General features: G+C 42.4%; 1 protein-coding gene across 6 annotated transcripts in view; it reads right to left on the bottom strand.

The window, feature by feature from the left end:
* Window positions 1-16,098, bottom strand: part of MCU (mitochondrial calcium uniporter) — an 81,922-nt gene that overhangs the window by 4,787 nt on the left and 61,037 nt on the right. For 4 of the 6 annotated variants that reach the window (XM_090144951.1, XM_031602953.2, XM_090144952.1 and 1 more), the window contains exons 2-5: window positions 8,533-8,602; window positions 3,754-3,924; window positions 2,486-2,590; window positions 200-360 (exon numbers count right to left, since the gene is read on the bottom strand). In XM_090144951.1, the coding sequence (XP_090001077.1) occupies window positions 200-360; window positions 2,486-2,590; window positions 3,754-3,924; window positions 8,533-8,602 (507 nt within the window). Of the gene's footprint in view, window positions 1-199; window positions 361-2,485; window positions 2,591-3,753; window positions 3,925-8,532; window positions 8,603-8,808; window positions 8,899-16,098 lie in introns of those variants that run through there. The other 2 variants (XM_090144950.1, XM_090144949.1) reach the window with 1 other exon arrangement.

The raw sequence follows: 16,098 nt of genomic DNA, 5'->3' as shown, positions 1-16,098 counted from the left end.
AACAGGTTCATTTCTTTTTATAGAGGAAGGAAACAATATTTCTGCAGATATCAGAAACAGATGTGGTTTGGTATATGAAGTGGCAAATTTTCCTTCAGTCATTTTAAAACTATTTGAAGCATGCTAGGGCTTAATAAAAACAGAAATAAATTAAGCATGCATTTGGAGGATAAGTAAAATACCATGAGAAGTTTCTCACTTTTTCTAGTGGTGCTAGCTGCTCCTTCAATTCCTCTAGTCTCCCTATCAGCTCCTTCTCTTTGTTCAGCTGGTGCTCCTCGATGCACAAGGCAGTGTACAACTGCTGAACCAATGTCTTGACATCATTCAGCGTGGTCGCGTTCTCATGGCTTAAGAGCTCTAGGAAAGAAAAAGACTGCTTTATGTGCTTTTATCCACAGGACTCCTTACACACTCTTCAGAAACCGCTATTATTCTGCAGAAGAAGCATTTGGAACAATCTTTTCAACACAAAAGCTTCTGGAAGAACTCCAGCACACTAAGACAATGCAACATCTTCAAAAGTAAATTAGGCTTCAGTATTGGATATTCCTGAAGTTTGAGAAGAACACAAAGAAGATGTATGCTAGTAGTTTGCTAGAGATCAACAGCTGCTTTAGATCCATACCTGTACGCAAGACTCAAAGACAAATGAACCACTAGTACGATCCCCTGCACCAGCTGTCAAGAAACAGCCAGAATTCAGACTGCAAATTGTACTCACTGGCAATGGCAGCCATTGATCTTAGGTTAGCAGCCTCATAACACACAGTCTTATAACTACTTCAAGTACTGATGCCTGGAATTGTTTCCCAACACACAGCGGACAAACCCACCGTTGAACTGCTTAAGGGTAACAAAAGCCTCTCTCACTACATTTAAGACAGCAACATGGCTGCTAACTGGAACAGTCTGTAATCCTATACTTCAATACAAAAATGATTGCTAAAAGAAATCAGCTTACAAAGAAGTGACTAGTGGTACTGAATTACATACTCCATTCGGAAAAACTAAGTTCGAAGCAAAAAATCTCAACATTAGTCAATTAAAATCAAAATACTAAAAAATTGTAGCATCCCTTGGCTTAAGTTGTCTTAAGTATCACTTTATCAACACTAACAGAAAATTTGCAGCAACACACATTCTGGGACGGGTAGACTTGGGCTGTACCTGAACAACAAATGGAAGAGTCTCGACTCCTAGCAGCTTGAGCTTTAACACTAGCATACCCAGAGAAAGAAATGACTCAGCAGTGTGTGCCAAGGCAAATGGTAGGCAAATGGTAGGCATAGGCAAACACCACCCATTCCCATCTAAGCATCTTCTATACCACTGTGAAGAAAAAAATCTTTGTGACCTTACGAAGTCTTAGTATTTAAAGGTACTCTGTCCTGGCATTTACATTTCAATATACAAGAGGGTGATTGTGTTAAAAAGGAAAAGCAATATCTAAGAAGTTGAACAGAACTAATCTCAGAGCCTATTTACAGGCACAATCATTTTAATAGAAGCTAACTATAGAAATCTCCTAGGCAAATGAATCAGAGGCAGCAATTTCATGTAACCTAGGTGATCCCTGAGCTAACCTGCCAATACACACTGTGGTATACCATAAAAATGAGTTAACCAAGATGATATCAGCTCCCTGACACAGACTTGGCTCTCTCCAGCAGTAGCTGGGTGGGACATACAAATTGGCTTGCCCTGGGACAACAGCTGGAAAAGATGTCTTGTTCAAATCCTCACTCCACTACTCTGGCTTATAACGTGTGCAAAAACACGACAACCAAGATACAGTGCACAGGAGGTGAGAGAGAAGAGAGCAACAGTCTTTGGGTGGTTCCACAAGTGAGTTAAATACTCAAGTCTTCATGAAAAGTTCTCTTACAGTGGTTTTAAGGAGACTGGAGAAAATCTACCTCTAGCAGAGGTCAGCCTAACTCACACGTAGGAAAGAACTGGCACCGCATCCAATGCTGCACTCCCAAAATTGGTGTTCCTGCATGCTAAGCATACAGATCCCTGAATCATCAGAAAAAAATTAAAAATTTCTGATAGTACTTCTACACTGTGAACAATAACACACTACAATTGATTTTTCATTTCCAACATTTAAAGTATCAATCCTCACTGTCAAACAAGAGAATGATTCTTCTAAATCAGCTAACGTAAGTTTCAGGCTAATTCTCATTTTGTGTTCAACTACCTCAGAGTAAGTTAAAACTATCAGATTACTTTTCCCTTCATTTCTTCATTTATTCCTCTTATGGAGAATAACGGCCTTGAACAGAATGAACATTTGCTTTTCATCATTACTTTATGACTACTTGGATACAGCTAAATTAGACTGCACAGGTAGGATTACAAACTACAATGTTTCCTTCAAAACTACTTCACATTCTCAAACCTGCACATTAAGTTGTTTTCACTGTCAACTGACTAATGAAACGATTTTATGAAGTTTATAAGTACCAGGCTGATTTACCTCTCTTTGGTGGTCTGACATGATATGTGATGTCATTGATGATCAGCTTGAAGTCATCCAGTAGAAGCAAATCTATGCCCGTGGAGGAAGCAACACGGGTGCCATCTGTAAGGCAAATAGACAATTCATTAGTACAATGACCCAAACAAGTTGTAACACTATCTCATATCTGACTGTCAGACTTCAACATTTTCCTGCAGGCGACACCTTTTGGAGCCAGGCAAAGAGAACTTGCAGGGCAAAACCAAGCTGAGCTATGATGAAGCTGCTTTCTAAATTGGTAATATTTTCCAATAAAAGGCAATTCCTTTCATCTCCACAGCTTGAATGTTTTACCAAACTTAAGCAATACAATCCATTTAAGGGACCTTCACTCCTTCCCACAGACATTACAGATGATTATTTCCATCTCCAGTATTGGACAGTTTTGACTTCATTAACTTAATAAACACCTGTCAGGCCAGGACTTCCAACCACTTGGATAGACTCTCATAAGACACGCTAATAATGTCCCAGAGCTTTGATGGCTAACAGATGCATAGTAATTAAGCAAAATACTGAAATAAGCCATTAAATGAAACACAACAGCATTCGCAGATAAGTAAGAAATTCATTCCCATGTACCACCATTCACACCTAATACCCTACAAATTGATCAGCAACTCTATACAGGCAACCTGCACCTTCAGATTAAACACTTGGAAACTCACCTGAAATATGGACATCAGTCCTAATAGAGATAAAAATGGGACCTTGGCAAAATTAAGGCTTTCAGACAAACCACCTAGAGCAGCTGCTTATGTGCTATAAGTAGTGTGAACACAGGCTTATAATTTTTTCACTTCCTTGTTACATAGCAACGTGCATTCTGAATATAAACTTTGTGTTATCAATTGCCTCAAACAGAAATCCCCCCAGTATGTTGGTGTAAATTTGCAGCACAGGCTACCACTACATTCACTATGTGTTTTTAAGTCATTCAAACAGCAAATAGAGATGCAACAAAGAAATGTCTTTACTGTGAGAGAATCTTAAAGGCTGAAGCTAAGCGTTAAAAAACATTTTCCTCCTCTTTCACACTACAATCAGATTTTCTTGGCAGACCTGACACCAGAGTCAGTCAGTGGAACATTCCTACTCCAGAAACGATGTTTCCACTTTCTCGGGAACGTTTGAGAACCCACACCATATCAAGCTTTTACTTAAGAAGGGAAAGGCTGGATAAAAATATCTGACAAGTAAATCAATTAGTTTGTAAACAAGAGTACCTGCTGAATAGATCGCAACCCGATCAATTCCTCGGTCCTCTGCTTGCAGCTGTTGTAAGAACACACCAACGGAGTCTGAGATAGGTTTAAGCGTGAACTGGCAACGTTCACGCCGAGATGGAAGATTCACAGAAATCACAGGTAAGCCATTTTGGTAAACCACCGTCACTTCTATAAAAAAGAAGATGAAAATAAAGTTATCCTTAAAAATAAGCAGATCTTCTCATAGTAGTTCTGTATTTGTCCCATGGAGACAAGGATAATACGGTTACGAGCTGAACAGAAAGCAAAGTAAATTTTCAGCTCACTCTCTACCAATGTCTTTCAGAAACAAAAAATACCCTAAATGACGTTAGAGTTTTTCACTCCATTTTACCTGGCAGTATGTGTTACGCTCTCAGAGACCCATGGAAAAGTAAAAGAAGGTATTTATTTAGTCTAAGCACAATCACCTTCATAGTAAAGGCAGCACAGCATGTATTGGTTAGATTTTGAGAACCAAAGTATCTTAGACTGTGCAAGACCCATCCATGCACTATTTAGAGGGATTTATGGCCCAAAAGACAAAGGCAGGTGGTATACATTAGGAAATATCAAGGAAGGCTTACTTCAAATCCTTTTATTCTTGTTAAGTTCCAGTTTCCTGCTCTTTGTCCTGAAGCAACAAATATTTAAGAGAGTATGAGGTTGTAGGAACAGCACTCTGAGTTTAAGTTTCAAGGTCACTTCATTTAAAATTCATGGGATCAATACACTTTGTACTTCAGAAGACAGACATTATTTCTTCGGTGTAGATAAAACAATCTTTTCCATTTCCTCAGTGTTATCAGGAGCTTTTTCAAAAGCGTTCTCAAGGATTTCAGTGCACCTTCCTATAATTTATTATGGTGATCCGTATGAACTGTAAGCTAGTTATTATCTTACTGCCAGAAAGACAACCCACTCCAGGCACTTCAGGATATCCATATGTTGAAAAGTTGGAAGTTCACTTCCCTAAGCCCTCTACTGAGTCATGAACAGTCAAAAATCTCCTCAAGCGTAGCAATTGTTAAGTTATAGTGAGCACACCTAAAAACAATTCACTTGGTATTGTTGCAATTTTTTTTTCTTATGTAAAAATGTACTGTCATTTTTGTTGCAAACTGTGCCTCGGGGATTATGCAGCCACCCCCACCCACACTGCACCTGGTATTTCCACCTACTGTAGTTTTGGCCAGCAGCACAAACCACATCATCTATAAGGGCTGCTCCAAAACTAATGCCTCCCATTTTGTTCTGTTGGCCCATGACGGCAGACACACAGCGGTGGTACGGCAGTATAGGCTGAACCTTCCCACCAGTATCCCAATCCATTTTGTTGCTGTGCCACAGATGGCAGCACAGGGGCAGTCTGACCAAATGGAGCCTAATATGGAAGGGTATGTAAAGGCGTGGAACTGAGTTCTTCCATGCAGAAATAATGGTACCCACTGACATTCACTGATGTTTGCTGAACACTCATGGAGACCAAACAGCAGATGTGAGCACAGCGAGGTGCTGGGTGCTGTGTTTCAGCAGAGGCAACTGTGGGTCACTTCCACAGGCGCAGACGGTTATGACCTCAGCATGCAAGCTCTTGTTCATCACCGGTGGAAATGCGTAGGTGATGGCAGTGACTATGTTGAAAAAGTGGTTTGTAGCTGAGAATTTGCTGCATCAAAGTGTTGTTGTGCTCTTTGTATCTGTTGCAGTTTCCACAGAAAAATAATAAGAGGCATTACTGTCAGAGTAGCCTACGTACCTTAACTCATCTAATTCCTGTACTGACTTCTAGTCAAGCAACTAATACAAAAACTAGCAGGCCAAAAAATTCAGAGAAAGTAGAAGAGAAGTAAATTCAACCAACAAATGAAGTGATTCTCAGCATTCTGCTATTTAAAAAGCTCTGCAATGCGAGCCTTCATACCTCCCCTTTGAGTTACCTGCCATCAGATGATGAACTCATTTATAACAGGATTATCTGCATATTGGGACACAGGCTGGGGGCAACGTGTTTTATTCTGAAAAAGGAGACTCTTGGATGTTGAAAAAAGCTCACAACGTATCACGTTATTACACTATCAGAGGGACTCACTCAGGCTTCAAGCTTACCATCACACACCTTCGCAATTTGAATGAAGCATAAGCATACACAGGCTTTCTCCACTCTTCCAGGAGATTGCTATCTAGTGCTCACAGAGATGTCCTCATGCCATCATTAAGACTAGGTAGAAGTGACCAGATATGAATATCTAAAATGACTAAAGCATCTGAAGAGCTCTGACAACTTGGAAAGGGATAAAAACTTATTCACAAGATTCCAACACACCTGACAGGATTTCAGTAGCATTACTGTTTCAAATCTTAAAATTCAATAAGATATTTACTGAAAAAATAAAGCACTGCCAGTTTATTTGGACAGTTAGACAGAATTTCAAGCTCCGTATCAGCAGCTGTTGTGACACCAGCCATCAGATTTTGCTGTCTTTGACTCAAGTATTTGAGAAAGAGGCTGGTAAGAAATAAATCAGCATCAACTTACCCTTGTGATTTCTCTACATAAGGAAGGATCAACGTATTTAGAAGCTTATAACAGCTACTTATGTATTGACTTCATTGATTCTGTGAGCAGCACATACAATATTAACTTATGTACTGCTTATATAACTACACAACTGCTGCAGAGAACTCAACTGACACAAGAAACAACTTAAAATGCTACCTCGATCACACAGGCAGCGAGCAAGTTTACTGTAGAATAGGAGAGAAGAGAACTTACACCAACTCTTTTCTGTTCATCCTGTTGGTGCAAGCCAGCAGCCCAGTTCTGTGAGTGCCAGTTGTGAAGAAAGCACACACAGCCCCAGTCTGGTGACATTTTAACTCTTCACAACCCAGATGGAGATGGAGACCATGGTGACATGCAATAGGTCAGACTGTCCCAACAGTTACAATCAGCAGTAGCTTGCACAAAATCTCTTAGCTTCAACAGCATAAGGGAGGCATTTTAATCCTAATTGTTTCCTTCTGAGGACAGGTTCAGCAAGCCCAGAATTACAGCTGTCTTGTGTTTTCCTTACAAGAAGCTGCCTTATGTTTTCCTTACCAGAAGTCTTTATCTAGCTTAATTCACTGGTACTAAAGTCTACAATTTGATCCTCTCATCATCCCCCACACAAGAGGTCTGGTCCAGTTTTTACCGCATTGAAGAGGAGAGGGAAGAGCTCAGAAGGAAGTTAAAAACAAAACCAATAGTAAACAGAACACCTGAAGGACTTGTCAATAACACAAACCTAACAAGGAATAACAGAGCTCCATTAAAAGTTATTAACTGGCAATATGGCTGTCTGCTTTGCTTCCTTCTGCTCCAACAGTGCTATGAATGGTCTGCAAGAGGAAAACGACCATGAAGTGGACAAAACTTCTTATACAATACACGTGTATAATATTTCCATCATATTTATACAATTATAATTAGTGAGGTGTCAAAATACTTCATTCATTTACTTGCAGTTTAGAGGTAATACTTGGGCTAATCATTACTGATCAAGTTTCAGGCCGCTATTTAAATGCATGTACAAGTAATTGTATACAAGCACTTCAGTTTACAGACAACCTACAACCTGGCCAGGAGCACTGCTAAAGACAACCAAGGTGGATTTTAAAAGCTTTACACGCTATATTAAACATGAGCTTGCTTTGAGGTATGAATTCCATTCATGTACCACAGTTTTGTAGTATATGTGCTCCAGTAACAGGGGTCTTGAACACTTTATAAAGAAGCTACAAGAAAAAAAAGGTATGGACAAAAGAGAAATCCATATTGAACATACACTGCTGGTAAACACAAAGTTATTGGAAAAAGTAACAAGGAAAATGTTCAAGCATAATATAACAAGAGATTCATCAAATCAGGCAATAGCTATACACAGATTATTCTCTCAACCTTGCATTCGTCCCCTACTCTTCTACTTGTTTAAGCCTTCCAGTTCAATTACTAGCAGTTCTCCACAGCAGTCCTGTTCCCTTTGTTTTTGCACACAGTCACTATCCCAGCAGGGGAAGCAATTGCAGCCAAGCCCTTTACTTGGTTAGCTTTCAGGCTTTATTAACAAGCCTTAATAGTAAGAGGATCCACTAACTGCTTGTGTCAGTCAGCATAAGCACTCCAGTCTCTGTTCGCAGCAAGCAAATGTTAAGCAGGCAGTTATCTCTAAGCTGTTTGTTTCCTCTTTGCATTTCACATACTGATATTTTTTTTAAAGTTCCACCTACCTCAGCAGTACATTCCTTTGCTTTATGTTATGACAACCATATCAGAAAAAGCTTAATGCTAGAGCTGTCCCAGAATTTAAATAAAGGAACAAAACTGCTGTGGCTTCACAACTTACCGCAGCAGACAGAGTGCTTTCAACCACTCAAATGCCTGGGATGAAGTGCATTTTCATTACACACAAGTTAACAAGGCACACGGTATCTTGAAACATGGACCTCAAGGCCACACATCAGGAAGATGCCTGACGAAAGCTTTGGACAATTAAATGCAATATAAGATCCTTCACTGTAAAGCCTGTCCAGTTCTATAAGGGCAGCCAATAGAGAAGTTGACTGCTTCCTTGATTCTTCTTGTCTTACTTTGTCCTGTCACTTTCTCAGTTCAAAAATGGGATTACCTCCTAGTCAGCAAAGACTCAACCAGAAAGGGGGTCAGCAACATGGCTTCAGCCAAAAGCGAGCCCGGAGTTTCTCTGCGTCACTCACCATCAGAGGGCACTACCGTACTGCAATAGACCACTCTCACACTCTGCCAAGGAGAAAGCCTCTGATGCACCTAGAAAACACAAGCACAGCAAAAGGACAAATGTTGAGTCGCGCTGCCTGACAGCATCACAGCCCACGGCCGCCTCCTGCCCCCCCCCACCCTAATGCCTGCGCTGGGCATTTCCTCCTAGCCACCAGCAGCCCGGAGCACCTGCGGGAACAGCCCCAGCTCTGCCATCTGCCTCCCAGCACGGCTCTCCCCTCGGCCAGCCTCACCTCTATGCGCTTCACTCTCAGTGCTCCGAGTGTAAAGTGGTGAAGAATTAGGGAGTTCTCGATTAAGAGGTTCATTCTCTTTAGTTGTTCTCTCTGCTGAACTACTTTTTCCCTCCTCCTTACAGAGGGGGAAACCAAACTAAGATACAAGTAGTAAAATATAAACACACATGGGCATAGAACAAATTGTCTGAGGCAAAAACAAAAAACCTGATAATGAGTTATAAAAGGAGCAAGTCTAATGGAAAAAAAGTGCATGAATGGCTCTTACATTCTTCAGCCTTGGTAAGACACTAATTCGTTCATAAAAACAGGCAATCAGACCAATTTAAAGTCTATTTAAGATCTGTCTGCTAAGATGTTATTTTAGATTAGCTACACATGAACCAGCACATCCACCCAGTAAAATTACAATTCTGGCAAGCAGGAGCTGCGCTACAGAAAAGAATGAGAGCTGCTGCTGAGCTCTATCTGCCCACAGTGGTACACAGTCAACGATCACCAAAAATTCAGCTGCCAAGTCTGCATTTCTATGAATGCAGCCCACAGATAGGGTTTGTTTCAAGAAAATTTCTGATGGAAGCCTGCAAACAAACCCCATGCTGTTGATTATTTATGAAGCTACTTTCAATAACTTATTTCAACTATCTTTACTACTACGCCTTCAACTATCTTTACTACTACGCTTTTCTTCTGAAGCTTGCTCCACAAATCCAGGATAGTCCCACAGCTACATCAGTCTTACAGTCGGGGCCTGTGCCCAGGAGGTCGATGCTCTGACAGCTCTGGAAACTTGCTCTATTTCTCCATTCAGTCTTGACAATGAAAATCACTGAAGTCATTTTCAATTTTGCTTGATGCTGCAACTGCATTTTCAGCTTCCCACAATTGAGTAAAGTAGTTAACAGCAAAGGAGAGCTCAGCTTTAAACAGCTGCAACTGCACACAAGTGGGAAACTGCACGTTTTGAAAACGTAACACTTGGAAAATGTAACATATGTAAAACACCTGTACATTGGGAACCAAAACATAAATTTGCCTTCTGACATTTGAGAACAAGTTTTCTGAAATGATAAACACTCCTATGCAACTACAAAGCAACCAGAAATCTACCCAACGTGAAAAATGATGTTTTAAATATGAAAAAAACAAACCACGCATGCAGGCATGCATTCCAGGCAAGTCAAGGTACTGTCTTAGCATCACTATTACACTGTGAAGTCAGTTTTGAGCTAGAACTCAGAATCAAGTGGTACCTGAGAAGGGGAAACATCTGTAAATTCAAACAAAAAGCCCCACAACCAACAGTCCTTTTCCTACTTGAATCCCTAATTTCAATTGTTATTCTTCTACCAAAAAAAAAAAAAAAATCACACCAAATATAACAGTAAGTGGGACATGGAATGGTCTGTGTAAACACTTTCCCAGAGGCCCATTTTCATATTTATTTCACCCAATCATGTGGCAGAGCTGCTTCTCACTGCTTTCCTTCTCCCTTTTGCATAGCAGCAACCATTATTTCTGAAATACTGCTCACTAGGAGCCTGTCTTCCTACCCCATTTGCACAGCAGCCCATACATTTTATTAGCTGCTCTCAGACAATCCTCAAATGCACCAAATCCAGTTTTATCTCACCACAAAATAGCTATATAACTGAAAGATATTATCAGCTAGCATCTGCAACGAATTTACCTTAAGGTCATGAGCATTTGACAGGCATAAGCTTTAGTCTCCCTGCCTTCACACAATACAGGCAAGAACGGGAAAAGGCAAAATGGGTTGAAAAACAGGGCACGTCAGCTGACTAATGAAAAGGCTGAGGCATCCCCAGGCTTAATGTCTCGGACCATTTCTTTCACAAGCACACAGCAGTAACCAGCACAATGTTTTAGACAAGGAGATACTGGTTAAACTATTCCTATCTCTCACTGCAGCAGATCTGAATTGTGCCTTATGATGCTGCTGTCAGAAATTTCCCAACTAGGGAAACAGACTCCACTGGTTAGAGCAAAAAAGAGAAACAAATGAACACAAACTCAGCAGAGACCTAAACATCATCTCCTGTCATCCCAGATCTGGGCGTGCTTAAGGAATAAGTGATCATTTTTATTCCTGAGGGGCAGCTACCATTTTCAAACAGGGTTGGACAAAAATGCCAGAACCTTTCATCCTATGTCTGCAGTTCAACAGCAAGTGTGACAGAAGGTTGAAGTTTTGGATCAAAGTAAGCACAGGGTGGTAAAGAGTAACTTGTTTCAAGCTTGGCTGACTTGGTCTCCTTGGTCTCACCATCTGCAGACCATCAACAGCTCACTGCTTCGAAGTGCGGAATAACCACAGCGAGGTTTCAGCTGAGACTTCCAAAGCAAGGGGTACTCTGGGTCTGAAAACCACCCAATACTGAAATGAGGAGCTCTAAGTAACTTCATGACATTGTGCACCCAAACACAGCACGAGCAGGAATTCACTTCTTGCATCCATTCAGTTCTTCCTCTCCTGTCTTAGTGTTGGTAGGAGGCTCAGGGTTACACGGCAGCTTCACTCCCAGAATGATCAATAGAGCAAGAGTTAAAAACAACAATAACCACCAAAATAAAAACCCACCAGCAGCCCTTTGTCTAGAATAACACTTTCTCTCCTGTCTTGTCAGGGCCTACATCAGACAGTCTGAAAGTAAAACACCAGCATTTCTAGAGGTCTGACTAGTTAGTTCAAATCTACACCAGCAACAAAGTTAATCACAGTTGAAACTGGAAAAATCAGCCTTTTAGGGGGCAGCAAGTACGCACCAGCAGGAAAAGAGGGAGCAACCTGTCAGAGCTGTGTGTTGTGCAATTAGCAAATGAAAGGACAGAGTACTGAGTCTCCAAAGGCTGACTGCAGTCAGAGAAGGGTTATCAAAAAAAAGAAAGCAAAAGATTAAAAGGTGACTCTACCTAAAACATAAGTAAAACATGCTGCTAAGTCATTACCTGGAGTGCCATTAACCATCATGTACAGAGCTTCTGTGAAATAGAGCCTTGTCTGTGTAACAAATTCACACGCTGAGAAATTAAAAAGGTACATTTGCAAGCACCAGCTGCATCACTCACCAACAAGGGGCCTCCTTCTGCAGAAGCTGCCCCAAGCCACAGGTGAAGCAGCTCACCTTCCCAGCTGCTATTTCTCTCTCCCCACTGTCACAGCACCAAAAAAAGAACAACCATGACAGCTCAGTAAACCTCCCAGCCTGCATATCAGCAACAAAAATTGCTGCAAGCTTCCCTGAGCTATCACACCTGCCCCATTCAACCACCCCAGAAGAGCTGAAGGGCTCCCTTTCTTGATCCTTTCCTTTTATATTCAGCCTGTGACATTCCAATATCTCTCAAGTGGTGCTTCTATTCTATTCTAAGTCATCAGGTCCTGCCCTCACACTTTGCTCACTCCTTGAAAAAACCAGTGAGTTTTTGCAAGCCAGAGTAGACAGAGTGAAAATGGTGTAATGAGCAGAAATCTAACGCGTAGGTTACCAAAGGGCTCACAGGGCTGCTCCTCACACTTCTCTTTTACTCTCATTCCTCTCTTTCTCAGCATTCTTGTCCTTTTCTCAGTTCCACAGGGAACCAACATCCTCACCGAGGGGCTGAGCTTCAGCCTGGGTTAGGACTACAGGAACCCTCCAGAAACTCCCCAGATGTTCTAGAACTGGCTGAGGGCAGCCTTACCGAACTGCAGCTACTGAAACAAGTTCTGCAAGGGAAGTCCTTCATGTACAAACCACTGCAAGGCTCTAAGCACAGACAAGGCCATTTCAGGTCTCTATACCAAAGCTGGCTCTGGAATTGTAGCTCAGACTCAAGATGTGAGAAGTGGGGCCATAAGGATGAGACAACCCCTCTCCAGCAAGCAAGCAGCCAGGCCCAGAGCATAATGCCATGCCGCTGCCTCAGCCAGCACCCAGCACAGCCCTGCTCCTGTGCATGCACCCTCCTGCACTCCTCAGGGCCTTCTGAAAGATAGAAATGGGTCAGTCTGGCATCAGAGAGCTTTTCTCGTCTTCTTTTCCACCTCCACCTTTCCCAGACATCCGGGCTCTATGGCCTGCTTCCAGGACTTCTCTCAGACTTAGAAATGGCATTTTACAATTGTACTCGTTCAACAAATAAGAGTAACCTTGTATGGAAGGCTTCCTCTGACTTATTGCTGCTACAGCCTCTGGGGATGTCCACACAGGAAATATTACATGAAACATTTCCTCTAAGGAACGCGGTGTGCTTCTGTTTGGGAGCGTGGCGTACCATAAAGTACGCTCTGCCACCCTGATACAGCCCTTACTGTTGCAGGAGAAGTGCTCAGCCTACAAATTCTTGATGCCCTGCAGCAAAAACGCCAACCATTTGAGCACAGACTGGAACGTGGCAGGGAAAGAAAGTCCTCACTGCCATTCTCACCATCCAGCTCATCTCCAGGAAGCTGACCAAATCCCACTGGTTTGAACTCATTTCTTTCTCTTCACCAAGCACGTCCTTTCTCATATCCCACTCGCAAAGTCAGATTTTGCCTCAGAAAGAACACTTTGCACCCACTGCCTCCACAGGGCAATGCTTCCGCAGATGAAGGTCAAGCGAATGAGAACCAGCCTGAACACCACCACTGTTTTCTGTATTTATTTTTAAATTGGGCCGAGGAGATGGACAGAGAGGAGGCAATGCCAGCGAGATGTGGGAAGTGTTAATCTTGGCATTTTGAAGCACTTGGTACGACCTACACATGAGCAAGCAGTCCTCAGTTAACCACTCTGCTCATTCCTGTCTGAATTTTCTCTTCTCCCAGGGTTAGGACAGAGCTGCATCACATCTGCTAGGAGAGGAACACAAACAGGAGGTGAGCTATAAATACTCCCTTCTGATCCTGCTTCCTCTGCCCATCTGCCTCCAAAGGCACAGGTATTCCTACCCCCACAGGAAGAGATGGGGGTAGGAGGGAGAAGGAGATTTAAAGAAGATGAAGCAGCTCCTCCCTCTCCTTTGTTGCACCTCTCTCACAGCATTACTGCTGCCGTGGAGATGCTGTAACGATGAGTTTTGTAATGGGAACATCACCGCGAGCAGTAACTTTGATAGAGCCTCTGAGGGCAGGAGCAGAAGGGGAGGTGAGGCAAGATAAAGTTTAATGGACACATTAAGCACTTTGGTCAAGCAGCCCCTGGAGCTTTTGAACAGGTGCTTTCCTGATGCTTTCAATGTCCCCACTCTCCTTCCCCCCTCGCCCCCCCCCAAACAACAAAAATCCTCAGGATAATTTTATTGCAACTGCCAACAGCTTGCAGAGTGTTACACTATTCCTACTTAACCTGAGACAGATAACCACAGTACTCCAGACCATCATACTCCTTCCTTCTCAGCCTCCCACAAACATTTCTACCTCGAGCAGTCAGAAATTGGGTCTGGAACACTTCCCATGCAGTTTGTGATGCCAGCTCACAGATTCACGTTTAAAATATTTTTGCTTTTCTGGAGAAGACTGGTTTGAATTCTATTTTTTCAGTACAGCACTCATGGTTACTAGGAAAAAAAACACAAAACAAACCTGAGAATTTAATTCTGTTTTTCAGGCTTTCAAAATGCAAGTGAACATTCAAGCTAACAAAATACCATTCCATATTTAAAGCCTGTGTCACCTTTGCAACCTGAACACAAAGGCAAGGCAAAGTGGAATTTTTCTCAACTCATTACTCAAATGTTGTTCTGTTAACTCTTCTCAAATTAAAGGGACTTCCACAGTTAGTTCAAGAAACAGTTTATCAATTTAGTTAGCTTTGATGCCACTCATTTTGGTTTTCTTCTGCTGCATGACTGCCCTTCTTCAGCCACTGACATCTGAGAACGGTATAAGCAGACAGATGGGATCAGATTGATTTTTGCACAGCAGTTCACTGTTGTTTGTTTTTGGCTCTAGCTCTTACCTAACCACATGTGACAATTCCCTGCATATAAGCCAGCTTGCAGATAAGCTCCTTCCCCTCTTCTCCCACCTTCTGTTATTCTGCATAAAGGCAGGATGAGCTTCCTGGTGAGGAAACGCCTACTGGCATATCCTGGCATTTATAGGATCAGGAATGAAACAATAAGCTGAGTTATGAAGTGGAATTCCCACAAGTGCAAGGGAATTCCCTCTGTCTCAGTGCATACTTAGGAGGAGCAAACTCGCACTGGTTTTCCAGGGAAACCAACTCAAGAATGAGGGACCCCTGCTTTCAGCTCTTAAGAAGAAACAGCAGCTCCTGCAGACTTCCAGGCCAGCACCAGCATCGGCACAGCTTCAGAGCAAGCGCAAACTCTGAAACAGAGGTACAGCATTCTGCAGGCCTCAGCGGCCTTCGCATCGCAGTGCTGGAGGGGTCTCACAGCACCCCATTCCCTGCTCATTTCCCTGCAGGAAAGAAAAAACTCTGCTAACCTTACATGGCTTCAGTTCACAAAACAAACTGGCAGAGAAACTCAAGTAGCTGTGGCTGAGGAAAGCCTCAGGCAGCATGAGGCAGCATTCACCCAGTCAGTCTGAGTGTGAAAGACAAACCTCCGCCCTCCCAAAGGAGCTCAGACACCCGGTTGGCTTTAGGACTGGGTGCATCATGAGGCACTTAGGTAGGGGAAGCCAAAACTTATCTGGCACTTCTGGGTAATATATTTCAGATATTCTCACATTCAGGTGAGGTGCAGGTCCTAAGACAAAACCCATGGCTTCAGTAAGTGGTTACGAATGCCCAGTGCCAATTAGTACTGGCCAAGTTTATTCTGTGAAACATACCAAAGCTTAGGGCACCCAGCTTGAAATGCTTCTTTGCTTCATACGGTCAAATTCACATTACTTCCAGATAGTACCAGGTGCTATCAGTAAAAATCAGTCCTTTTGCTAATCTCATCACAGGGCCCTGGAAAAATCTTTCATTTGATGAAGAGTGGATGCTTGACATCTTTCCACTAGACACTGTGCCTGCCTAGAAAAGGCAGCTAAGCACAAATTAAGCAAGTGAAAATCTGGCAGGAGCACGTTTTTGGTGTATGAATCAAGGGCAATAAAAGCACACGCTCATTTTGAATCTGACATGAAACAGTATGTTAGATTCAGCTCCAGAGGCCCACTCAGAATTCTGGAAGTTCATGTCACCGTCCCCTCTGCAAGAGGAAGAGAAATAAAAGTGGGGTTTACCCCTTCCATACCACACGAGGAACAGCCATACAGAACTCTATCTCATTTTAGGTATGGCTTCAAGAAGGCTCATTAGCTCTATTTCTACAGCTTTC

This window comes from Phasianus colchicus, chromosome 8 (genome assembly GCF_987193195.1).
Source record: "Phasianus colchicus chromosome 8, bPhaCol1.hap1.1, whole genome shotgun sequence".
NCBI classification, from domain to species: Eukaryota; Metazoa; Chordata; class Aves; order Galliformes; family Phasianidae; genus Phasianus; species Phasianus colchicus.
The sequence above is the reverse complement of the archived record's forward strand: the minus strand, read 5'-3'. Positions and strand labels throughout refer to the sequence as shown.